This window comes from Jaculus jaculus, chromosome 2 (assembly GCF_020740685.1).
Source record: "Jaculus jaculus isolate mJacJac1 chromosome 2, mJacJac1.mat.Y.cur, whole genome shotgun sequence".
Classification (NCBI taxonomy): domain Eukaryota; kingdom Metazoa; phylum Chordata; class Mammalia; order Rodentia; family Dipodidae; genus Jaculus; species Jaculus jaculus.
The window spans coordinates 82,261,098-82,288,796 of record NC_059103.1 but is presented as its reverse complement, the minus strand read 5'-3'; the positions used below and the strand labels follow the sequence as shown (position 1 = coordinate 82,288,796).

General features: G+C 38.0%; 1 protein-coding gene across 2 annotated transcripts in view; it reads right to left on the bottom strand.

Moving 5' to 3' along the window:
- Positions 1-221: 221 nt before the first annotated feature.
- Ndnf (neuron derived neurotrophic factor) overlaps positions 222-27,699 on the bottom strand; it is a 35,064-nt gene continuing 7,586 nt past the window's right edge. The window contains exons 1-4 of one of the 2 annotated variants that reach the window (XM_045143021.1): positions 26,306-26,324; positions 12,496-12,684; positions 5,038-5,162; positions 222-3,043 (exon numbers count right to left, since the gene is read on the bottom strand). In XM_045143021.1, the coding sequence (XP_044998956.1) occupies positions 1,650-3,043; positions 5,038-5,162; positions 12,496-12,683 (1,707 nt within the window). In that variant the 5' untranslated portion in view covers position 12,684; positions 26,306-26,324 and the 3' untranslated portion in view covers positions 222-1,649. Of the gene's footprint in view, positions 3,044-5,037; positions 5,163-12,495; positions 12,685-26,305; positions 26,325-27,699 lie in introns of those variants that run through there. The other variant, XM_004658557.2, reaches the window with a different exon arrangement.

Genomic DNA, 27,699 nt, shown 5'->3' with positions numbered 1-27,699 from the left:
ACATCATCCCTGTTTTATACAGATGTGGTCAATTTTTTCATGGAAAAAGTTATAGTTGAAGAGTTATGTGTTACGTTTTCAAGGGGGATATTTTCTCCTAAGGTGAGCAGAGCACATTGCATCACCTCCATAGCAATTCCTTCCTCCTTAAGAACATTCCTCATGAGCACCCACCTCAGCACAGATGTGCCAAGGACATGAATGGGCCATACCTGTAGTCACAGAACTTCACAATTTATACATAGAGGTCTAAAAGACACGACCTCTGATGACAGAAGGTTTCTAACAGTGCCAGCTTATTCAAACTAATCATGACCTGCATTTTATAGATGGAAAAAACAAATGAAAAGTAAATGATCTTCCTAAAGCCATACTGTTGTGGGTGATTGCAAATTTCAGGCTTTCCTGAACCCAGATCTTGTAGTCTCATGATACCTTAGGATTTATGAACAGAACCTGTATAGGATAAAACTGCTCTTTGTGCAGGCTATAATGGATGGCCTTAGATATGCTCTGCTTACATTGTGTCTTATGCCAAGATTTTGAGACAATCCATGGAAATTGAATGTCAAAAGCAGTGGCTTTTACAGTCATTACTCACCCAAATCCTGATTGGTGTGTGCTCAGTTGCTTCAGCTAGAGGTTAGTATGACTACTTCATTAATATTCAAGTAGATGGAAAACACTAAATAAATATCTCAGCTTCAGCACTTATAATAAATGTTTAAATGTGATGTATTTTGAGATGTTGCGGATGATTTGTTGACGGCCTGTGGAGTTGGCAGTGCTTGCCTTGTCCTCTTGTAAAACAAGTCTATCAAAGCTCTTTCTGCTCCCACAAAGGCTGGCTCCTACTAAATGCCAAAATGAAGATTTTAATAACTGTTCCTGATGCCATAGTAACTGTTAAGAGATATGGCTCTTAACTACGAAAAAGAGTCCAATGTTTAAGAACAGATTAGAAATTGAATATACCAAGGTAGCTTCTTGGGAAAATAAACAGTACAATAATCTAATAACCTTAATTTTATGTACATGAATACAACATGTGTCAACTTTGTACATGAGATATATACAGTATTTAAACATGTTACTGGACAGAAAAGAATTTACAAGAGCAATGTAACTGTCTAGAGGACTGTCAACTTAATAATACTTAGATCTATATTTTAACAGAGAAGGAATTTAGTAGTTTACAATAATAGAAACACTGACATTTAAAACACTTTATAAAATAATTTATATATATATATGTATATATATATATATCCCCTAGCATCTATAGAGAGGAATAATTTTCATTTGTGAATTGTGCAATGAATGGCATATTTAAATTTTTTTAGGTAATAAAATAATTTAGAAGCAGTCCATGCAGTGATCAAAGCAAGGGATGGCAGTTTCTTCAAGGTATCCTCCTCCCTTGACATCAGCTGGCAATAAACACATGTACCCTAAGTACCATGGGGTACTAAACAAAGTCTCCAAGTTATGCTATATTGACATCAATATACACATGTGGATGTCTTTCCTTCCACAGTCCAAATACAGGGCACAACTTCTATCAGCTGTGGGAGTAGTCAGTTTTAGGGAAAGTGATTCAATGACCCTCTTCAAGTTTTATATAAGATCTCTTTATACAAGGTAGGTAACTAACAGAGCTTCCTTGTTTTCACAACTTTACTCTGGTACTTCACAGAGTGACCCCCATGCCCTATGACATAAACATCCAGCAGGTAAGATCTGCCAGGCTCTAGACCTTGGATTGTTTCAGTAGTCACCGCTTTCTGTAGGTTTTGACTGTGGAAATATTTACAGAGGACCTTTTCTGATTTCTTCCTTGTGTCTGGTCCTAGGCATTGGTTTTGCTCCCTTTTCTTCTGGTCTTCAGTGTAGTTATCATCCACTTCTTTTTTATAAATACAAAACTTGTTCCTTTCCTGGGTGCCTAGCCAAGCAACTGTAACTGAAGAACAGGTACGCAGCTTGTCAAAGGCTTTGATTCTCGTGTCTTCGGGAAGAGAGGGGAAAGCCTGCTTGCTCGGCTTGGTGCTGGCCAGGATTTTCAACAAGGAAGCTCCTTTCTTGTTTCCTTTCAGTCGAATGACATACTTTGCTTTGGGCTTTCCTCTCAGCTGGAACTGCCGGACGCCTTCCACATTCTGTGAGAGAAGTAGTTTCCCATCTCTTCGCACTTGGATCTGGACAGTGTCCAGACAAGAGTGAATAAAGATGGTGACTTTTTGGTGGGAAGAGACTGGAGCAAATCGGAGAAACTTGGCTCCCTTCCTTTTGACAAAGACATCTGTAACTCTCCCATCTTTGAGCTCCACGGTCTTCTGCTTTGCTTCTTCCTTGGTTCTGGCGAAGGTACCCACATAGGCAGTGCTCATGTTGCTGTTGGCATTGACCACAAAGATATCAAAGTAGTACTGTGTGTCAGGTTTTAAGTCAGAGATAGTGAAGATGTTTTTGTTGCCTATGCAGATTTTCTGAATGTCAACCTTGGGTCTCCAGTAGACATGGCGTCCTAGCTTTGGAGAAGGCTTTGCTAGGAAATTGCGTTCTTTACTCAAATTATCTGAAGGAAATCCAAAATGGGCAAAGTCAAAGGGACTAAAGTCCAGGCCAGGTTTTGGGGCCATCATGAAGGCATCATCTGCACTCAATTTTGCTTCAACTGCACAAAGACTTTTGAAATTGTGCTCTTTGTTGATGACCACACAGTATTCAATGGGTTGTTTCAGTAAAGAGGCTGTGGGGCTTGGCTTCCAAGCTAAAGTAATCGTGGTGCGTCCAAGAGAGGTTACGTCAACTCTGGGGTCATATGGTAGTTCTGGGTATGGCTGATCAGACTCTGGAGTGGTGGTGGCATATACTTTGAAATGTGTATCTTTCTCTGTTGAAAGAAGCTCCAACTGATATAAACCAGATGGAGAACTAGAAGACAAAAAGTACTCGACATCGTTGCCTTTGTAGGAGAACAGCTCAGTGCCTTCCTCATTGGTGACCTGCTGCTTCTGCTGCTCCAGAGGTTCAGGATCACCTGGAAAATATGCAGGAGGTAGAGGAATAAGCATGTTACTGTGGCTTGACAGCCTTATACTGTGTTTCCAAACATCTGATGTCTTCTCCATTTTAAAGATAAGACATTTAAAACAGAACAGAAAGACATAAATAACAGTTTTTATTTTTTAATTTATTTTTTAATTTTTATTAACATTTTCCATGATTATAAAATATATCCCATGGTAATTCCCTCCCTCCCCACCCCCACACTTTCCCATTTGAAATTCCATTCTCCATCATATTACCTCCCCATTACATTCATTGTAATTACATATGTACAATATCAACCTAAATGTTTTTTTTCTTTGGAAAAATATTTTTATTTATGTTCAAGCAAAGAGAGATAGTGAATGAGTGAGAAAGAGAGAAAGAGAGAGAGGGAGAGAGAGAGAGAGAATGAGAACATGTGCCAGGACCTCTAGGCCATTGCAAAGGAACCCCATATAGATGTGCCACTTTGTGTATCTGGCTTTACATGGGCACTGGGAAATCCAACCTGAATATGGCAGGCAAGCTCCTTAACCACTCTCTAGCCTGAGGGTCTTATTTTAAGGATGCTCACATCTAATATGGATTTCTTTTTTTTTTTTAATTGACAACTTCCATGATTGTAAACAATATCCCATGGTAAATAAAAGTTTTTAAAGATCCAGTAACTCATTCATCCAGAGGTAGTCTTATTACTTTGGCCTATTTCCATCCAGTCTTTTCTTTACATATTTTGAGCAGTTAATATTTTTTCATACATTACTCTGTATAGTTTAACAACTGTATTCTCATGCATATGTGAATCCTAAACAGACTTCTATCATTTGCATACTATTTTCTCACTTAGTATTACATCATACATTAATACTATTGGGTTATTTTTGACCATTGTAAGGAACATCCTTATATATATGAAAGCCTTTACTCAATTTAAATTATTTTGTCATTAGATTATTAGTGGAAATATTAGGTCAAGGACTACTTTTAATTTTTTTGGAAATGAGTAATTTGACTTTGAATGTACTTAGCAAAAGGGCTAATTTTACATTTTGATGGGAACTAATTTTACTAATTTCACCATTGTTAACAGAGCTTGATGATCTTACTAAAATACAAAGTATAAAATTATCAGTCAGAGTAGCTGAGGTTCATTGTATAGAACATGTGCTCAGGAATAGTGCACAGGAAGTATCACAATGAAACTATTTTCTTCTATCTTCGGCTATTGCTAATATCAATGCCATGTAAGTATCAATGATGGGTTTCCAAGGCTGGGTAACCAGAGTGGGAACAAACCTTTTCTAGCTTATCACTGAATGTTTATGGTAAACTGTAAAATTTCATATTCTTAAAGTATGATATGAACTCACTCATCATATGTCTGGTTCACTACTAGAGTTCAGTAACTATGTGTCTCATCATTCCCTATGGGCACCTCCAATGTTCTAAGCATCCTTTGCTGAACACCTGTAAGCTATGTTTTCTTTCAAAGGAATAGCAGCATTACCTCATGTGCCTGTACAGACTTATCATTTTACTTGTATCTTGCTATTTTCTTTCCACTATCTCTATCCCCAAGTGTCTAATCTACTCCTCCTGCTGACTTGATTTGCTCCTTGGCCATGGGCTGCTGCTATTGCCTATCTACTACATTGTTTTTGGCCTTTTTTCCCTAGAGATGAGAAGATTTTAGTCTTTGCTGAACATTAGAACCACCTATGGGAAAGCTCTTAAAAACACCACTGTTCAGGACATACCCCTTAGTAATTAAGCCAGAACTTCTGTGGCCAAAATCAATCACCAGTACTTTTTAAAGTCCCTCAGATGATGCAAATACACAAAAAAGATTGCCAATGGCAGCCCCCAAAGCCAGGTGGGTCTCTGCTTCATACAGCCAGGATCACCGATCTCACGGCATTTCTTTTGAGGAAGGTTGTGTGCTTCACATGATTTTCCCTGTCCCGGGGTGACCCCACAGCTTACCTGAGCCTTCAGCACTCGTCTCCTCGGGCAGCTCCTGGAGGCGAAGCTTCCACTCCAAAGGTGCGTCACAAGGAGTCACAGTGACCGACAATGGAGTGTTGTCTTCTTCAACCACAAAGAAGTACCTGTGGGAAGTTGACCAATTCAAACCCTGTTATACTCAAAACTTAGAGGAAAGCTCATTTGCTATTCAATGTTACTCATTAAACAGAGTAAAATGGGATATTTCTACTAAAACATGAAAACACTTAAGTTCCATAGTCCAAATCTAAATCTGTGTTTAAATAAAGTATGAAATAACAAGAAAATATTGAACCCCTCCGGGTAAAAATAAACCCTCACAGGTTGGGGAGATAATGCAATGGTTAAAGGCACTTGCATGCAAGCTTGCAGGCCTGAGTGCAAGCCCTCTGTTCCTGCATAAGGACAGATGCAAAAAGCCACATGCATGTGTGACCCTACTAGGCCTAGGACAATTGGAGATGAAGCCAGGAGAATCTGGAAGCTTACAGAGCAGTTAGACTGGTGTGCATGCAGAAGAAAAGCAAGAGACATTATCTCAAAAAACAGGAGGAAGGAGAAACAAACACCCAAGGTGAACCTCAGGCCTTCACATATGCTCCATGGTACAAACGCATCCATACACTTGTCCACATATCCACGCATACACACATAAACAATAAGAATTAAGCATCAGTTATAATATGGCCTTCTACATAAAGAGAAATCACAAAGAATTTCTAGGTATGCTGTGTGAGGGTACTGTGTTTTGGGTCCATTTTCAGGTTCTCTAATGTTCTAACCTGCTCAGCAACAATTGTGAAAAATCATTTTCACAGCAACACATTTTGTAGCATGTACAGTGGTCTCTGGCAAGATAAAAATGCCTTTGCTTTTTCACAGTAGTGATCTTACCATGGCTTTTACTCTGCATCTTTTTAGATAGTGTTGTAGTTACTTTCAAAACCAGTGTTAAAAATAAATATCTGTAGCTCAGTCAATACAAATAAAAGATTGTCATTCCTAAAATTTCCTATTGAATTAAGGATTTTAAAAATCAAATCATTTTACTCTTTGCTTCATCCTCAGGTTTTTTTGTCTGTTCTTGGTTTTTCAGGCTGTCCTGGAATGTAGTCTCTGGGTGGCCTCAAACTCACAGAGATCCTCCTACCTCTGATTCCTGAGTACTGGGATTAGAGGCATGCACCACCATGCCCGGTTCCTCAGATGTTTCTCTGCTGCATCAATAGATTTTTTTTTAGGATAATAATACTATTGCTCATTTATAAAAGTGCTATATGCTCTTACTATAAATGACTTTAATGATTTCTCTTAATTATATTGCAAATGAGGAAAACTGGCTTCAGTGCTAGCGAGCCCAGAGTTGCTCACTGGTTCCATGGCAGAGGCTGTAAGTTTTACCTCCTGTACATTGTATAAGCCTGGTATCTCTTGCCTCTATGGCTTACAAATTGATAACCATACCCTACTATGCTGGCTCCTTATTGCCTCTCCAGTGTCTAATCTCTGTAGAAAACCTGAGCCAGCACTTAGATTCTCCTTTTTACTGGAGCTTGCTCCTGTTTGGCCCCACCCAGACTTGTAGCTTTACCTTTTGTTGTTAACAACTTCCAGATATCAGTCACCAACCTGAACTCTTGCCATCTTTACTAAGGCATTAGGATTTCAAGTTTAGAAGATTTGCTCCAAACCTGACTCTCTTCTGAAGTCCATTTTTTCTGAGTATATGTCAACTTCAACTTCTGGTCATTCTTTACAATGTATGGAAATCATTCTTGACATACTTTGGCTTTAACACTACTCACCCAGAACTTTGGACTCTGCTTTACTTGGCTTCTAAAATATATCCAGAATCCATTGTTTTGTTCATGTTTACATACTACTTTATTTATTTATTTATGGCAAGCCCAAGACACTGGCCTTTTTTTTTTCCCCCTTAGGCAAGAGAGTTAGAATATGAGAAACAGCAAACAACCTGACTTCTAAGGACAAAACCACCCCATCATACCTCAAAAGGGCCCTAGCTGAAACTTAGAATAATTGGAGAAACAAGCAGGAATGCTATTTCCTCAGAGAACCAGGAACCAGCACAACAGTGAAGGAGATAGGCACAGAGAACAATCAACCCCTACCAAACCAGATATCCAGAGACACAGAGGCTCCCATGATCTCAACATTGAAGCAGACCTAAAATGAACCCAACATGGCTCAGAGAAATTTGCAGAAGAGGGGGCAGAAAGAATCTCATAGCCACATGGTGGGTCATGACATGCAGAGACATTTCCTTCTACCCCAAACTGAAGGCTAACCCCACAATGCATGACCCATATACCCCAACAAGGAAGGTCCCTGTGGAGGGGGTGGACAGGTAGGAGGCTAATAATGGTATAAACTTGAGTGTATTCACTAAGTACAAATTAATTAATTAATTAAAATTTAGAAATAGAATTGGCACACCAGGGCCTCCAGCCACTGCACTGAAACTGCAGACATGTATGCCCCATTGTGCACATGCGCAACCTTGAGTGCTTGTGTCACTTTGTGCATCTGGCTTACATGGGACCTGGAGAGTTGAACATGGGTCCTGAGGCTTCACAGGCAAGTGCCTTAACTGCTAAGCCATTCCACCAGCCCGTACATGTTACTTTTGATCCAAGCCCCCATTCTCTCTTGCCAGAACCTTTTTCCTGGTCTCTCTACTTCTCTTGAGCCCTATGGTTCACTCATGCCTACCCCTTCTGTCAGAGTGACTTTCCATTGCTCAAAATCCTGAGAGTAAGACCAATGGGACCTGTATTATTTTACAAGTCTCTGGATATTTAATACCAACCTAATCTACTTTATTCATGCCTCACTGGGCTTGCTGCTTTCTCTGGATCATACATGTAGACCCCTGCCTTGAAGTCTCTACCATGTTGCTCCTCTATCTGAGTAGTCATCCTCCAGACAGCCACCTCTGCATGATGAGTCATTTCTGTCAGCCCTCTACTCTAGAACCACATTGATATGGACATACTTGGACCCCAGTGCAGAACACCACCTTACTAATGAGTGTATTCTTTACTCTATTTTTATTTAAACCATATATTTCCATTATATAATTTTTCATCTTCCTCAATTAAAATGAAAGCCACAAATCAGTAATCCATTTGTCTCACTGATGTATATTCTGACACTAAAATAATTTGTAATAAACTGTTGGATGAAATGAATTGTAATGTTTCACATCTAAATCATTTTTCTACATGTAAATCTCTGTGTGTGTTATATATGTGTGTGTGCACATGTACACACATGTAAATGCCAGAGCAGGATGTCAAGGCACCCCATCTCTTGCTCTTCTGCTTTATTTCCTTCTGATAGATTCTCTCAATGAGGCTGCAGCTGCTGGCTGACCAGTGCATCCCAGCTATTCTCAGGTGTCCACTCCTTACAGGACTAGGCTTACAGGTGTGTATGGCCACTCACAGATGTTTCCATGGGTGCTGGCAATTAAATCAGGTTTGAATCAGGCCTTCCCAGGCCCTCATGCTTGTGTGGCAGCAATCTTATCCACCTAGCCATCTTTACCTCAGCCCCAATTTCCCAGTCTTTAGATTGCAGTAAATCATCTCTAGAAAGTAAATGTCTTATGTGATTTCAGCTTTGAGCCCCTTGGCAGCTTTAGGCTTTAGCCTTGGGAAGAAACACCTAATTGACCGCATGGTTTTCCTCAGCAGTAGGCTCCCACCTTCCTCATCACACTCTTGCCTTGTCTCTCTACCTCTTTAGTCTTTGTGTGTCAACCACATAGGACTTTTGTGCTTTCTCAGTCTTTACTTCATTCCCAAGCCTTTGGGATATGTTTTTCTCGGTCTGAAGTTTGACACTCTGCTTCTGTATTTAAATGTCACTGCTTGAGGCTGAGGTGATAACTGACCTGTTAAAGTGCCTACTATGCAAGCATGAAGACCTAAGTTCAATCCCTATTATTCACATATGTTGCTGTGTGTAGTCCAACACACTTGCACCTCTCTCTACAAAAGAAGTGGATGATGTAACTGAAGAATGAAACCTGAAGTTGTCATCTGGCCTACATACACATGTGCACGCACATGTGCAACTGCACACTCATCTTCACCCACTCACATACAAATACACACATACATACCACCATCCCCACACACATACATGTCAGAAATGCCTTTCTGACATCCTTGGTCAAGTTTTTTCTCCCTCTTTTCTCTATTAATTTCACTTCCAGCACTTAATTGCAATTTGTGCCTAAATATTTTTGTATGGATATTTGATATCAATTTCCTTTCACAGGCCCACTTGTGATTTCTTTCTCATGCTGCTGTATTCCCTGTGCTCAGCACAAATTTCTTCCTACAGCAGATACTTGATGGACATTTAGAAATGACTGAATTACTAAGCTAATGAAGTGAACTCTAGAATCCCAACAGCAATTTTAATAGTCTAGCCTAAGGATATATATGTCTGGAATCTGCTTCTATTTGAAGATACAGACTAAAAATAGAAGTAATTTATCCCCTCATTATTCCAAGATGAATTTGGAAATGAAAGGTGAGAATAAGGCAACAAAAAGACAAACTGAAGAGGCTATAAAAACAAAGGTAGCATTTCGACGGCAAGAGATGATCATCCAGACTTTCTGTATAGAAAGTTTTATGTACCACAACCATCCTTAAAAGTGCCCAAGACAATATTAATTTGCCACTTTATGAAGAGCAGATTGTTTTTGATCCTTTAGCATATATAACATTAACCACATAAGCTAAATAAACCTATCTATATTACAAAAAAAGAGATGCACTGATATAATTTACTTGGCACTATGTAAACAAAATAATATCTGAAATGTATGATTTGTTTCTGGATTTTATATGAGAAGCATAGGAAAGTGACGTCAAGGTCAAAAACAAGGACAAGTATATGGATTACAGTCTGTCCTCCTAAAAAGTAGTTTACTTCCCCAAGTACACAACTATGTCTTAGTAGCATAAGAAAGTACAATCACAGGCAATTTAGTAACAAAGAAGATGCCTGCATTCCACAAGGTAATCATTACATACCTAAAACAGCAGGGAGTGCCTAAGCCAACATCTTCATATGAAAGTGCTCATGATTAGGGATAAACGAGGATGTGAATAAACAGCAATTTGACAAGTATTTATGGTCAACCATGCACAGATCCCATGTAGAAGAGGGGAAATAAGAGGCAATAGGACATGGTCTATGTGTTCAGATGCTTACTGCCTAGTGAGGTAGACAGAAATTAAATGAGGGAGGAAGCATGCCAAAGACTGAGTGATCAGCACACCAAACCCTCTTAGCTTTGGAATTTATGTATAAACATAGGAATAACTAGTGAATTTGTTGTCTTTTTCTACTTCAACTGCCAAATCTTATTTGAAATTCCATCCTAGGTAGAATATCAACAACAGCTATATGGGCTTACCACTGCATACCACCCAAATCCAATGTTATGTTTCTCTTAGTGACTACAACTCCACCAAATTGGCATAAATATATGAGTACATTTCACCCAATCATGGATAGAAAGGGCCTTAGAAATTTGTTTTTGTCAAAAAAATAAAAATAAAAACAAGAAAGAAATAAAAGAAAGAAAGGAAAAAGTAGGGAAGGAGAAGGTATTAAATATTTTGTAATGTCTTATAACAAAGACACTATTTTAAAGAAAAAAACCCTATTTAATTTTTAGGAGACCAAACAACCAAAGGACAATTTGTTTAAGTGATACAACTACATACTATGCAATGCTTTACGTAAGGAATGCTACAAAGAAACCAGTACACAAATACATTTCGGAAATGAAAGTAATTTCTAAAGAAAATTTTTGTTTGGTCTGATTGACTCAAATGTTTCAAGGAACAAAATAATATGAAAGTGTGTGTGGTGGCGCATGCTTTTAATCCCAGCACTAGGAAGGCAGAGGTAGGATGATTGTCATGAGTTCGAGGCCACCCTGAGACTCCATAGTGAATTCCAGGTCAGCCTGGGATAGAGTGAGACCCTACTTTGAAAAACCAAAAAAAAAAATAAAAATAAAAATAAAAAATGTATTCAGTGGCAATTCAGTTAACATTAAAGATTGGCCTGAAGTACTACTCTATTGCCTTGTATGTCCTTTCCTATTCTCAAAGACTGATCTTCTATAAGGCCTAAGATAGCAGGTACCGCCAATGTAATCATCATTTCATTGTGTGCCTTTATTCTTAAAAATTCATAATGATATATATTTCAAGTCACTTTTTAGTGTATTGCATTAATTCAAGTCATTGTATTCTTTACAACTGATCACCACCCTTATCTTATCTGACCAGAGGATGATAAGACTGGACCATTAATGGGAGGACTCTAGAGTATCACTTTCCACCACTAGCACTAAACCAAAAGGATGACCTATATGGGTATATCACAGCTCAGTATTTGGATAGCAAGTGATTAATGATGTGGGACAGTTCGATCTCTTGACTGCCAATGTATTTTATGTTAAAAAAAAAATTGACATGGCTGGAGAGCAGGCTTAGCAGTTAAGTTACTTTCCTGTGAAGCCTAAGGATTCAGATTCAATTCTCCAGGTCCCATGTAAGCCAGATGCACAAGGTGGTACATGCATCTGGAGTTCATTTGCAGTGCAAGAGGCCCTGGTGCACCCATTCTCTCTTTCTCTCTCTCTTTCTAATAAATGAATGTATAAAAAAATTTAAAAAGAAATTGATTTTAGAATATAATTATCCAAGATTAGCTATAAAAGGGAGAAGAGGGCTAGAGTATATCAAAATAAATAATTTTAATATAATTAATGTATAAAATATACTTTTATATTTCAGCTATATATACAAATTTTTAAAATGAAAATATTTATAAGAATTATGTAAGCCCAATTTGTTGATGCCAGAGAAAAAGAAATGAAGACTCAGTTTTTAGTACTGTTTGGTTTGATTATTTTAGAATACAATCATATATGCTATATATTGTCATAAATGCTCATGCTTGACAATAATACTTGTTCAATTGTTATCCTAACGAGTCTGTCTTAGAAATTTCCTACTGTCATAAAACTTAAAAAAGACGATTAGAAAACATCAAAAGTACCAGGATTTGTCTCTGCCATATTCAGGGAGATAACAAGCACTGTCCAGCACAGATGAGGATTAGAAATTGCATGGTCACTGTTATATTTTCCTTAGAGAAAATCTGCAATACTGTTAATCGGTCGACTTTCAAACAAAACTACATTTAAGGGGCTTAAGCATTAAGCTTGGTAGATGAGCATTTGCCTATCAAGCACAAGGCTCTGGGCTCAAAAAAAAAAAAAAAATCACAAAACTACATTTGAAAGGTTATTTTCCTCTGTGGAGGTGTCTTTCATAAACTTATTGATTACAACGTGTGGCAGGGAGTGAGTACCTTTTAGCTGTATCTCTAAAGAGATAGCTGTTTATTTCAGCTCCATCTGGAATCACTGATGAATCATGGAAAAATGCCTTATCCCGGATCTGCATCTGAAAAAGCTCCTCATCTCGAGTGGGCAGCTTCTGGGTCCTGGAGGTGAGTGGCAACAGCAGCCAAAGCAGACACCAGTGTGGCAGCACCATCCTGGGTGACAGAAAGGGTCGCTTGGTTAGTTCTACAGGTGGACACTTGGACAGGGTGGAAACTCCCTAAAGGGACAGCACTCTTGATTTTGACAGAAACTTAGAAATACATAGTATGCATTAAATACAAACACACTTCTTCTGCAAACTATTTTGTAATGTTGAAAATGAATTTACCCAAATTTCAGATGTTAAATGAGTTTGAAGAGATTTTTGGTGCATTAACTTCCCTGGGTACTAAAAAGAAAATCTTCACTTGATAATGCTAGGAGCCAATACGATCGTTACTGATGGTGTTCTACCAATCTCCAAAAGCTTGAACTGAGAAGATCATTGAAGGTCAGTCCTTTCAACTGTTTCAAAGGTCATGCCCTATGGTTGGTTAGAATCATATTCTTTCTCAATATTTGACTTGGAATTTTAGATAATATTCTGTTTATTTTAATAATAGATTTTCATAAATCAAAGATTAGTTTTTAGAGATTGCACAGTTCAGCCTCATCATGGTAAAGCATCTTGTCCAAAATAACAAGCAAATTATTGATACCTAATTATTATAGATACAGCATTTGTATAGAATGTTGTACCATAACAATAGGTGGGTTCCAGGAACCCCTTGACTAGCCAGACATCTAGAAAGCTATGTGATTAAAATACTGGCCTTAATCTCCTATGGAAAATTTGCACTGAATTATGTTTTGACATTTATCATGACATCCATCAAGGATCCTTGTAAGTAAACACACCTCATTTTGTAGTCATCAGTATGAAGATGTTGCCAAGGCCATTGTGTTCTCATATCTGTTTCTGATCAGAAGGCCCAAGCAGGCACAAAATTTGATGTGTCCAGTGCTCATGAATGTCTTTGCTTCCCTTGATGATTTGGTCCATGTTTTTCTTATAGAAATATGTAAGGAATTATCCCTTCTTACTTCTCTGACAATAGGGAACTCAAGCATAGAAAAACACAATACTTCACATTTATACACTTCAGTGAGGACAGTCAAATGCAAATGTTAGCAATAATTGAATTGAAGTGAATGCTAGTCTCATTTACAGTAGTCATTATAATAAGAGATGATAAATTAGCCTTTACATGAAATATTTTTTACTTTAACTATACATTGAAAAATCATTTGGGGGCTGGAGAGATGGCTTAGCGGTTAAGCGCTTGCCTGTGAAGCCTAAGGTCCCCAGTTCGAGGCTCGGTTCCCCAGGTCACACGTTAGCCAGATGCACAAGGGGGCGCACGCGTCTGGAGTTCGTTTGCAGAGGCTGGAAGCCCTGACATGCCCATTCTCTCTCTCTCCCTCTATCTGTCTTTCTCTCTGTGTCTGTCGCTCTCAAATAAATAAATAAATAAATTAAAAAAAAAAGAAAAAAATTGTCTTTAGAAAAATCATTTGGAAAGTTAGTCTTTAGTAAATCAGCTAATTATAAGAGATGTTTGTAAGATCATAATACTAATACACTTTGTTGGGGACCAACATGAGTTTTGTTGGCCTTCTTCTAATTTTATTGTAGATATGATTACCTCTAGTAATACCGACTGCCATCTGTATGATATAGGCTTGTTATTGTTTGTACTTTATATTTATTTCTTTTGTAGTTTTTTCAAGAGAGAGAGTGAGAAGGAGAATTGCCATGCCAGGGCAAAACAACTTTTTTTCCTAGAAAAAAGCTTACAATTAGGATACCCTCAAAGCACAGGAATCCTGTCACATTATGGTTTAAAACATTCCACTATTTAACATCCAATTATTTTTTAGGAAAACTTACTCCAGCTAGGAAACATAAACATTTGCTCAATTTGATCACTTGTAGGCAAGATTTATTTTAAACAAATTTTTTTTTTTTAAGTAACAAAGTATAGCTAATCAGAAATAACTGTAGGTATTCTATATATTTTTTTATTATTTTCTGCTCATTGATCAAAAGTTGAAGCTTCATATAGAGATTGCGTAGATTTTTTCCTCTACCAATAATTTTTTCCCTCAAACACTCAGTTTAAGATTTAAACACTTTATTATTTTTTAATTAAATGATTAAGTCAGCATATAAAGTAATGAGCTTCATTATGGTGTGTCCATACATATATGTTATTCTTTGTTTATTCACTCCCCAGTCCCAACATCCTCCAGACCTCCTCTGGCTGGTCCTTTTCCTTTCCCCAAATAGTCCTCCCTGCTGCTTTCATGTCACATGTGAGGAATTAGCCACTTTAAATAAACAACTGAAAATATTTTCTTCTTAAGAGTAAGCCTTGCTAAGAAAACTTCTAAGAACAGACGTCTCTTCTAAAATTACAAAGGTGCCCTCTAATGGCATAACTTCTCCTCTTATTTCTCTGTATTGCATTTCTGTATTTAGAGCTTATCTAGTTTATTGTTTGAATTAAATAACACTAATCAGATCAGGCACAGACGAGTATGCCTGTAATTATACCACTTGTGAGGTGAAGGCAGGAAGATTAGGTAGGAGTTCAATGTCACCCTCAGATAATAGCCAGTTCAAGACTAGTGTGGGCTACATATGACTCTACTCCAAATAGCCAAAAGGAGAGAGAGAGGAGACCAATACAAAACAAAACAAATCCAAAAACGTCAAAGCAACAATCAAAAAGTCACTAATGAAAATTTCACTTTCAGCACTACTTGCACAGCCACCTTGTGGATAATGTTGGAAATGTGTCTGCAAAAAGAAATTTTGCTGTCTTTCTACAAGAAATGTTGTAATGCAAGCAGAAGTAGAAAGTTTTAGGATGGTTCCAAATATTTTAAAAATATTTTTAGGGGGGAGGAAGGGAATTACCATGGGATACTTTTTTTATAATCATGGAAAATATTAATAAAAATTTAAAAATAAAATTAAAATAAATAAAATAAAAATATTTTTATTTACTAACTTACTTACTTATCTATTTATTTATGAGAGAGAGAGAGAAAGGCAGAGAAATAGAATGGGCATGCCAGGGCCTCTCGCTTAGGTAGGCACTAGGGAATTGAACCTGGGTCCTTAGGCTTTGTAGGCAAGTGCCTTAAGTGCTAAGCCATCTCTCCAGCCCTGGTCCTAAATATTTTTATTTTTCTAGAAAACAGTCAGCATGGTCATGGAATTACCCAGAGTCTAGGGTAACTACATGTTGTGAACCCCAATACTGAGAGAGTAACATTTAATGTTTAGATATCAGCCTAAAACTCAGAAGCTTTTCAGGTCTTCTGTGTATTTGACACAGACCTTTAATACCCGCCATAGCTGAAAAGAGAGAAAAAAAAAATCCTAGTAATTAGTTATGCCTAAAATCTTTGGAAAATAAGCCAGTGGTGATAAGAGATATTTTTCTTTTTTTGAATACCAATATATCTCAGGTTAATAGGGAAGGTTATAGCTGGTAACCACCTCCCTCAGTGCTGGGGATTGAAGAGTAGTTTTTTTTCTGATAACAAAGGTAGAGAGGGGTTGGGGACTGTAAAATAATAACTTCATACTTAGTTTTACAGAATACATACACATGTATTTTTCAAGTCAAAATATTTTAGAAGTATGAGTTCAGTTAGTTGATGTGGAAGCAAAGATGCAAAGATTAATTAGTAGTAGTTCTAAACGAAGCTTTTTTTTTTTTTTTTTTTTTGGTTTTGCGAGGTAGAGTCTCACTCTAGTCCAGGCTGACCTGGAACTCCCTATGGATTCTTAGGGTAGCCTTGAACTCATGGTGATCCTCCTACCTTTGCTTCCCAAGTGCTGGGATTAAATGCATGCAGCACCATGCCCGGCTCAAAGAATCTTTTAAAGGATATTTATTGGGGGTAAATGGGCATACTAGGACCTCCTTCTGCTGCAAATGAACTCTAGATGTATGCACCACTTTGTGCATTTGGCCTTATGTGGGTACTGGGGAAGCAAACCCAAATATTTGGGTTTTGCTAACAAGCACCTTTAACTTCTGAGCTACATCTCCAGCCCCAAGAAGACTCTTTGAAATGTAAAAATGGGACATGTGCTGCTGTTCTTATGGTAAAGGCAAATACTCCAGCTAATCAATGTGCAGGACGAGCCTCTTTGTGACATGTTAGAACTATGATTAGGGACCTGTTCTGCCCTTTTACTTTAATTATGCTACAGTCTGTGGTGCATGAACAGCAAGGGATGAATTAAACTGTAAAGAAAATAGCAATGAGTAGAAAGGGACTGTTTTATTGTTCTGCAAAGAGGATGGAGTAGGACAACTAATGGATAATTGACAATGTATGAATTGATGACATAATTTTCAGCATTAATTGTAACTTCTTATTCTATAAAACCTATTAAATATTTAAAATAAATGGTCAAACTGACATGGCAGATGCCCTTCTCACAAACCTGGTGAAGGCTTGTGAATTGTAACATGGTCAAATGATAAGTAAAGTAAAATCTTAAAGTGTACTTGGGTAATTTTCCATTGTATCAGTGAATACCCAGTCTAACCTCTATCATCTCAAAAAGCACAATCTAAATCAAAGCAAATGAAATTGTTCCAAAATTTTTATGGCATCTGAACAGTAGGCAATCATCTATAGTCATGAAAGATCAATAAGACCATTTGTCAATCTTGGTTAAACTACTGGCTTGCTTCAGAAATATAGCAACTGATTATTTGAAACTGTATAAAATGATAAGTAAGTAAGTAAATCTGGACAATTTTCACTGTAAAATGTATTTGGTGGATTTAACCACAAATCATAATTGAGAATTTTAAGAGTAAGAAACTATTTCAAACCATAGAAAGGTTGCCTTCAATATTTATAGGCTGTTTTTTAGTTATTTCACCGTGAGTAGGAATTTGGAAATTTGGACAAGAAGAAAAAAACAACTGTCCAAGGCTTTCTGTAGAAAACAGCTCTGTGACTTTTCTCAACCTTGTAAAACAGCAGCTGACAGCTCTACCTACCTGTGTTGATTGCATCAAAGCAAATTCCTCCATCCCTTTATCTCCAGAGATCAAGGCCTGGAAGTTCTTTGCAGAAACATAGTAATATATTTGTTTAAAATAATATCAGATGATTCTAGATGTTACAAAACTTAAGATCAAATTCGTCAGTATAAATATACTATGTGAAGTATATAATTTAAAAATGATTCACTTAAAAAATACTCAAAATACATCTGTAGTGGCTCCCCTCTACATCCCCCAAAGGGATGGGTATTCTGAATTACTTGAAGCAAAGGCATCTGGAACAAATAAAATCTAATGCTTAATTAGAGAGAGTAGAAAGTGCACGATTATAATTTAGTGAGGATAATTTCAAGGAATAGTATGCCACAAAGATTTCTGCTAGCTCCTTTTCCTCTTCAGATGCAAATATTTAGTCTTTTAACTTCTATTATTAAACTGGAGGGCATTTGTTTTTGTTTGAATCATTCAAGCCACATGTGATAATAAATTCAAAGTGTTTGATGTAGCTGAAAAGACAAGATGTAGCCTTGGTCGGAGGAAGGCCCCCTGTATCTGCCCTGACCCGCTGGGCACCCATTGAAGGGGCTGTGCACAGAACAGTTGGTGTCTATAGTGTGGATGCCAGACTTCCTCCATGGCACAAATGCAACAACCAGTTAAATTTCTAGAAACTGTTTTATTTTGTTATCTTTTGCAAGCAACAAAATGTTGACTGGAGTCAATTGGTTATTTAAAAAAAATCCCAAACCATCCTCTGCTTTGGTTGAAGAGTTGAAGGGAAAATAGAATACTGTAGGGTAATGGGTCCACACTTAAAAGAAACAGACAAAACCAGGATGATGCTCCTGTGTGGCCTGTGGCATAGGGGTCAGTGAGGAAGAGGGGAGCTCTCCTGCAGTGACTACACAGGCAGCACTATGCCTGTGATGGGCTGTCATTCCACAGTGACATGATTATGATGGGCTTCAGAGTTCATTATGCCATTGACTCCAACCTCCTCGAGCACTTCCCTCGATGACTGCCAACTTTCCTTCTGAAAGGAAATTGAATTAATACAAGAAGCAATGCAAAATTAAAACCTGCCAGAGTCAAATGAAGTTTCCACTCTGTCATCCATCCATCTGATCCTCACTGCATATTTCATAACAGGCCAAAGTTGAGTCCACTATACTTTTAAATGGCCCAGCCTCTGAAGGAAGAACTACTCAAAAGATAATCACATTTTAAAGTAAGTAACTCTGTATCGCCACTATCATAACTGGCAAAAAAATTTAAAGTTAAAAAAAAGCATAATGAACAACAAAAATGGCTAAAATGAATGTACCACAGATAGGCTAGGTCTTTGATCCAGGAAAGGAGACTAAGTTTACTAAAGGAAGAATATCCAGCATGCAGCAGATGGAGGATTAGAAGATCTGATAACGTCCAAAAGTAATGGAAAAGATACTGAAAAGTAAACCTAGAATAGAGTATTAGATGTGTTCTCACTGTCAAAGTGTCCTCTGTGCACTACTGAGACTGTTGGAAGAGCTTGCACCATATTAGAAGAGGCTAACGATTCCAAGAATAATGAGAGCCCCTGAGGGAGGAAGAATATGCTTCGTTGCTCTTCTTGCTTTTGTTTAACAACTAAGCCTTTTTTCCTGTTGATCGGCTGCAAAATGAAAGTGATTTCCTGTGCAGTGTTCCCTAAAAGCAGTTCATTCCCTGCACACCTCATTCTCTGAGGAGATTCAGCTGAGTTGGAATATAGCAACATGTCAGTGGCATTTATTGGCAGCACACCTCAGCCAAGAAGAAGAAACATGAATTATCACAGTGATCAAATATTGATTGAGTCCCTGAAGCACATAACCTTACACCCCAAATTTGATTTTTAATACTTATTATAGCTGATAAATATACATAGATATCATAAGGTGCCAAAAACCTAACGATGGTCAAAAAGCTAAAATCAAGAGAATAACACAATTGCCAATAACTGACGTCCCAATTGCCAACTCATACTTGAAACTAAACTGGGTAATATATGAGCTCAAAAAAAAAATACCTTAGTAAAACATAATTTGCTTATAAAACAAAATTTGTATATCCAGGCAAGAGTATAGTAATGTCAATATTTTCACTCATCTTTTTTTTTTAAACTCAACATCTATATGATCCATGCTTGCTGCATTCCAGGTCCTCTTTTAGGGACAGTTATAAGGTAAAGTGCCTGGTCTAGGAATGGAGATATATAACATACATACACACTCCTAAATGAGAAAGAAATATTTACTAGGATCATTGTTATGCAGGAAATTAACATAAGCTTGCGTGAAAGAGTTTGAGAGATGGCAACTTTAGGCTGAGGACTTAGAGAGTGTCTCATGGAGAAAATGACCTTTATGCTGAGATTTAAGCAAAAAGAGAAAGCCAGTGAAGCAAATGCCAGGTGAAAGATCATTGTAAGCAGAGAAAAAACTGGTGCCAAGGCCTTGAGGTAGCAAGAAGCTTAGAGTATTGACACAAGAAAAGCCATGAGTACGGATCACAGTGGGTAAGGGAGACAGCAGGAAGCAAAGCGCAGTTCACATGCAGCTTCACAACAATGTTAAGGATTTTCCATTCTATTCTGGCTGTGATGGAAAGCCAGGCAAGGTCTAGAACTAATTCATGGTTTTTATTTATATTTTCTAGCAATAATCCTGCATGGTAGAAAATGGAGATTAGAAGGAAAAAAAACATGATCCTAAGTCTGTAAAAGCACACATGAAGGAGATGGCAGTTGCCATTGGCAGAGTGAGGGTGACTGAATTTTGGTCAAGAAACAGAATAATGAAGAGACTTGGGGTGTGACTTACAGATGGGATCTGAGAATGTGGAGGGGAGCTGTAGAGAAGTAGGGAAAGCACTCAAGGATGACACATTAGTTACAGGAATACACAAGAAAATGACAAACTGTAAGTAAGGAAGATGTGGAAGAACTCAGAGAAAACTGAAATTGGGTAGAATTGACATAAAATATGTGAATAACTGCCTATTTTACATGCAGTTTTAAAAGCTAATTCTCATATTGAACAGGTATTTGAACATATGAGAAAAGAGGAAAGTATTCACTGTGTAATGAGAATTCCATAAAACAAAGGAAAGGGTAAATTGTGAAGTGCTGAGACTTAGATAGATAAGACTTGACTTCAATTTTCATATTGCAAAATAGAATCTTCCAGATACAGGAGAAGTTGAGGAGATGCACCTAGAGAAAACAGCACACATACACATGTAATCACACTAGAAATGGCTTCTGCTGAAGTTTTATTTCTAGTGGACAGATATGGAATATTTGAGGTGCACTAACTGCCAAAAGTACCCCAAAAAGGAAGAAGCCTTAAAGCCATACTTTAGTTCTGCTATGGGTCTATGTGTTGCAAATGAGTGAAAAGCAGAGCAAAGAAGACAGATACAAAATATGCAGAAAACTCAACAAGGAAACAAGAGCAATCTACTATGCAACCAGATCTCTTTATAAACTGCATCCTCATAAATGGCTCAATAAAACTTGAGCCGTCCTACAAATCAACATCTGCCGATCTCATGTAATGCATGCCTCCAGGAAAGTAATTCCATCAGGTGAGGAATACTACAGGTTATGGGATAAATCAGAATGCAATGGGCGTTCTATACCACAAGACGCAGGTAGAGGCTCAGTAAAGAGCGGGACAATGACAGTTGGGTCAACTAGGCAGGCAAACAGAGGAGAGAGTAATAAGCTGCTGGCTAGGTCACTGGGATGAACAGGACACTCAGCGGAGAATGCTAGGAAAACCCAGCGATCTTTTCATATTGGGTCCTCACTATACTCTGACAGGCTCATGGAGTAATTGCCATGTCTTTTGCTCTGAGATCGTCACTGATTTTGTTAGTTACAGCAAAGATGAAACATTAACACAGAAAACTATAACAGGCAAAGGGTATTCTACAAAAATGACCATTCTCTTCTTATCCATCAGCAACAACCATCCATCTCAGGTAATCTGCTGCCATCTCAGATGACCTTGAGTCTTCAGAAGGCTTTCCTTATTCTATCTATCACATCAACCAGCAAAACAAGGTATTTAAATTATTCTAAAATATCCCTGTGCATATGACAAAATCTAGTTTTTAAAAATTGCTCTGGTGATTTTCCGTGTCTGCTAAACACATGGGCTGCATCTTCCATAAAGCCCAGATCAAAGAAATCTTCTATAATCCAGCTTCTACTGATGTGATTAAAAGCAATCCCCACTAAGGCAGACAGTGTTTTAAAAGGGCACAATGATGGCACCGTGGAGCCCACTGGGTGATTTGACAAATTCGGTTGGGTACTGTGGCTGTGCTAGGCTTGGGCTGAGTGACCCCCAGGTAGCCATGAGCAAGACCTGGGAAGCACTTGTCTTTGCCAGGCAATAGACAATAGTGAGTAAACAACTACTTACCGTTAATGTGCTCATTCCAGACAGCAATGGGTACCATAAAGAAAATGAAACAGCCAGCTACATGGGGTGGGGGGAGGCGTGGGTGCAGGGAAGTTCTAGAGAGAGGGTAGGGGTGTTTTGAGGCCCTTCCAACATGAGTGTCTGGAGGGCAGCTCTGAGGAAAAACACCTCTGCAGAGACTCAAATGAAGAGGAATTTATGTACAGCCCATAAAGGTGGAAAAGGAAGGGACTTACAACAGATATGGAAGATAGAGGCTCAGGACAGACACTGGTCTCCTAGGCTTCACACATGGTGTTTCTGCCTTACCTGCAAGTCAACTCCAACTAGCAAACTGAGAGGGACTTGCTATCAGGCCACAGAGACAGAAAGACCGGCCCTGGCAGGAGCTAAAGCCAGAGAGGCCATCAGCAGCTTTTAGGCCTATTATCAGATGAAGACAGATTAGAGGCCCATATCTCTCCCAGCTCATCTCAGGGGCCAGCAGGACATTAGAGAGGAGTCTGGGCTTGACAAGGGCATTACACTAAAGGGAAGGAGTGGTTTCAAATGTTAGAGGCATCCCACTAGGGTAAGGATGCTTTATGATTTTTCAGGAGTCTAGTTGCAAAACAAAGTGCTATAAAGTCTCCAGAGAGATGATTATTAGGATGGCAGAGGGAAGTGTTTATTTAGATGGCTTCTTATCGGAGATCTCTCTGAACACTGCCAGTGACTCAACTTGTGCCTATTAAGGGTCTATTGCAGGTCTCCAGGGCAACACAGGGACTGATAAGGCAGGATCACAGTCCTTGTGGACACCACACTTTGTTGCTTATAGTCCTTTCTTATCCCACTTGACTTATATGTAGTCTTATATTTGCTCTGGTCCCTATGGAAAAAGAAGCTCTTTATGAGGCTTATGTGGCATAAGTTTATGAGCAGAAATTACTTTTTACTCATCTTTATATCCCTTAGGTGGCCATTTTTAGTTTCCTTGCAGAAAGTCAGTACTAAATAAATGTTTGCTGAATTATATTGCTTACTTTGAGAAGCTAATACCGGAGAGGAAGGTAATCTAAAATATTTCCCATCAGAAACATCCTGAGCTTTCCTACAGCATGTAAGTGAGGAGTAGCCGCTTGCCAAATCCCCAGGACTCATTCTGCACTCCAGAACCTTGTTACATCTGATGTCCACCAGTGCAGAGCCATGGCCTCTCCTAGCTTTGTTCCTGATCCCCATTCCTTCCTCTGCCAGAACAGTCTCATGCCACACACTATGGCCCTGCCCTGACCTGGTGTCCATATTTGATGACATAAATGCAATAGTAGTTTCTGAGGAGGCAGCTGGAGGGTGGAGAATGGTATTGCCACACTGGCCCTAGAGACACAGTGCTCACTGCTACTTACAATGACTTCACTGACACACATGATCTGTGAACCATCAAATTCTTTTGCACATGCACTCTCTCCACTTTGTTCTGTTTTCTTCCCAAACTGTAGATGCAGAGGTGATCAACTCCCTGCACTTCACTAGCCAGCTTGCCTACACATTCTCCATCTCTTTGTTCATGTTTTATAGTATTCAGGTTGTCATCTTGCATTAAAAAAAAAAATCTGTTGCAGGGCTGGAAAGATGGCTTAGCAGTTAAGGTGCATGCCCATGAAGCCTAAGGACCTAGGCCCACAGAAACCAGATGCACATGATGGTACACGCATCTGGAGTTCCTTTGCAATTGCTAGAGGCTTTGGTGTTCTCTCTCTCTCTCTCAATAAATAAATTAATAAATCATTTATATTTTCTGTTAAAAAAATCAATTAAGGGATTTTGGAAGATGACTTAGTCACTAAAGTGCTTGCCATGCAAGCAGGAGGACCTTAGTTAGGATCCCCAGCTCCCATGTAGAAGCCAGGCATGACTGCCATAGGTAGAAGGCATGAGGTGGATGGTCTGAATATGTTGTGTATAGGTGCACTGTCTCTTCCCTTAAGAACACAGGCATATCCTGGTAGAATAAACACAGTATATTACACAGAGGGGCTTCTTTTTCTTTGAAAATGTGAACATTTTAATTGGATCAGGATATATTCTGATCTGATAAAGGAGTGCTATGAACAAGAGCTTTTCAAACCTTAATAAGTACACAAATAACTCCATTTACCTTTAAAATGCACAGACTGGTTCCACAGCTCTGGGAGCTCCTAGAACATAACCATGCTAATACCATTGCTGCACTTGGATAGGCATGTTGTGGGTGGCTTTGTTTCTTTTGCATCCTCTGATACTCATGTACTTTTATTTTGAGACTCTCAAAACATTAATGCCTATCATTGTACTTTAAGAGATATAATAAATCCATAGATGTGTGAGTAGATGTACTAGGGTTTTTAGTTAAGATGACTGAACACTAAATTACACCTATTTCTGGGGGTTAAAAAGAGAGAGAAAAGGAGAATACAGAAGTATACTATTTTTAGAGAAGCAGGAACTTAAAAGTAACAGTCGTTACGTATGTATTTCTTCTACAATATTCTAGTCCCTTCCCCTGAAACAAAGAAAGCTCCATGTTTGGAAAGATGAGATAATGTTCTCCAAGGACACAGGTTTCTGTCTTCCTTGTCATTTAGAGAACCTTGAAGGAAGGACAGCTAACATAAGTTTCTATTTCTTTCTCCACTTAGCTTTCTTATAGCTCAGGTGAACTCTTTCCACATCTTTTTTCCCCATCAATTCAATACTGAATTTTCCTACAGACATCTGAATTTAATTTTTGGTCTGTTCTTTATGTATTTCCATTCTTTATTATCATGAAATTTCAATTTTTATTTATCCAATGTTGGAGAGTTAAAAGTTGTAAAAGCCAAAGACAAGACATGTCTGTGTTGAGATGCAAAGATGTAAGATGAAGTTCTAACCATGTGAAGACCATTCTAGGATTGGATATGAATGTCTTTTAATATCAAAAAATCTCTACCCCCAAATTATAAGCCAGTTTCTCAAACTATTTTGGGGGAATTAGTTTTTAAGTATTGAGAATGAAACTCAGAGTCTTGTGAAGACTAGCCAAGCACTTTACCACTGATCTATAGCACCATAAGAAAAAAAAAAAACAAAACAAAAAAACCCCCACAAATGTTTAACAGTAACAGACATATTTTGGCCTTCTTTTTAAATACAGGTATAAAAAGGAGATCCAGCATTAGATTATTTTGTCTTTACTTACCTGTCAGGAACAAGGTCAGTTAGCTTTTCAATTATATCCTATCTAGAAGCAGCAAGGTAAGGCCAAGATCTTGTTGAAATTTTTAAATGACCATATAATAGTAAACCCATAACATTCTTTCTGACAGCCTCTATCACCCAAGATATATGGAGACATCAATATGGCTTAATAAATAAAGGTAGCTTGCATCTTGCTAGAGTGTGCCCATACTTCTCAGGCACTGGATTTAGCAAGGAGTTAAGATGTACATGTTAGGCTGGGAGATGGCTCAAATTCTTATTGTGCAAGCATGATGACCTGAGTTCAGATGTCCAGAACTTACATCAAACAAGGCTTGGTAGCACATGCCTATAACCCAGTATAACCATACTGACATAAGAGGCACCAATAAGAGAATTCCTGGAAGCTAATGGGCCAGCAAGGCTCATATATGCAGAAGTGAACAGGAGACTCTGCGTCAAACAAGGAGACACTTTAGTTGTCTTCTGACCTCCACAGGCAGGCCGGAGTGTGTACATACCCCTACCCAAACACAGAAAAATATAAAAAGAAAGGAATGTGGGGAGTCAATGTTTGGCATCATTATTTATGGATTAAGAGATGGTAAAACAAAAGAATTTTAAAAAGAACACTGCAAATGGACCTTACAATTACTTTTAATGAGGGATTTATAATGAATTTTGATGAAATAACAAAATCATGTAAACCTACAACAATTACATAGATGAAAAACCACAAACACTGGCACAATATGGGAATTCAGACCCAAAATTATGCTATCCTTGCCTCTTTGAAAAAGTAATGTATACAGTAAGTCATGGTTTTTCCACCACAGAAAGGCTTAAGCTGGTGAGAGCCACACTTCACACACTCAGGATCCTTACACAGATGGAGACTGCCAGCAGGAAGAGAGGCCTAAAACTGCTGGGTGATTGGTATTATTTTATGCCAGAAAACTTTAAATATAGATATTTCACTAAAAATGATAGATTCAGGGCTGGAAAGGTGGCTTCATGGTTGAGGCACTTACCTGTGAAGCCTAAGAACTCATGTTTGAATCTTCAGGTCCCATGTAAGCCAGATACACAGTGACACATGCATGCAATGTTGCACATGTGCACAAGGCGATGCAGGTGTCTGGAGTTTGTTTGCATTGGCTGAAGCCCTGGTTTGCCTATTCTTTCTCTATAAATAAATAAATATTGTTAAATACAGGTTCAGTTTGGCTGCCAAATATGGGCATGTGCACACTTGCTAGTCTGAGCTTATTTTTCCTTATATGTAATAAAGGTTTTTAACATATAGAATATTTGTAATAGTTTTTGTGGGCTGGGGAGATGGCTCAACAGTTAGGGTACTTGCCTACAAAACCTAACAATCTGGGTTAAATTCCCCAGTACCCATGTAAACCAGATATACAAAGTAGTACATTCATTTGGAGTTTGCTTGCAGTGGCTAGAGGCCCAGGTGTGCCCATGCCCATCTTCATCCCCCCCCATCTCTCTTTCTCTTTGAAAATAAATAAATGAAATATTTCTTAGAGAGAAATATTCTTTGTGTATGTTTATAATATCTCTCATTATCTTGTTGCAATAAATATTTTCATTCATTTGTATACAAACTACTCCTTACCACTCAAGTATTTCACAGAAACAATTTTAATATTAGTTAAAAACAGACAACTTTATGGAAAACAAAAATTTCAAAAACTATCCAAAATGCAACATGTACAAGAAAAAATTGACATTTTTTTAATGGTCAGAATACTGATATTTTCAAATTGGGGTAAGGTATGATATGTATTTATTGCTAACAGGTGAAAGATTAAGTGCTATACAAGCACATACACATATTCTGAGTAATAGTAACTAGTTTGTCCCAGCTTCTTTTCCGTGTCTTGTTCACCTTGTTGCAATACCTCTCATTTGTCCATTGTTGTCTGCATTCTGTAGTCCAACTCTTTTAGAGTGGAAATGTTGCAGCATATACATTATATAGTTTAATCATCAACATAGTTTCAGTGGATAAAGAAAAACATGTACCTTGCAAATCCTTCCCTAGCTAAATTCAGTGGTAGTTTGTTGACAGGAAAAGTGAGAATTTCTTTGATTTTTGCCTTGGATTTTAGTTCAGAATGTCTTTCACTTTTGTCGTGTCATTTTGCTTATTGACTTCTGATATGATGAATAAGAGTGGTTTGTTGATCTGCATGTTAAATATTTACAAAACTTCTTACTATGCACATAAAAATAAATTATAAAAGATCTTGCAAAATTTCCTTTTTATCCCCATATATACAAATGCTGCATAAAGGTAATCCCATTGTAAGGCTCTCTATTTTAAAAGATACTTTATGAGCATTGGGAAATTTCTACAAAAGTCTTTCAAAGGCAGATTCTGTATCTTTCATTTAACTTAAAAGTC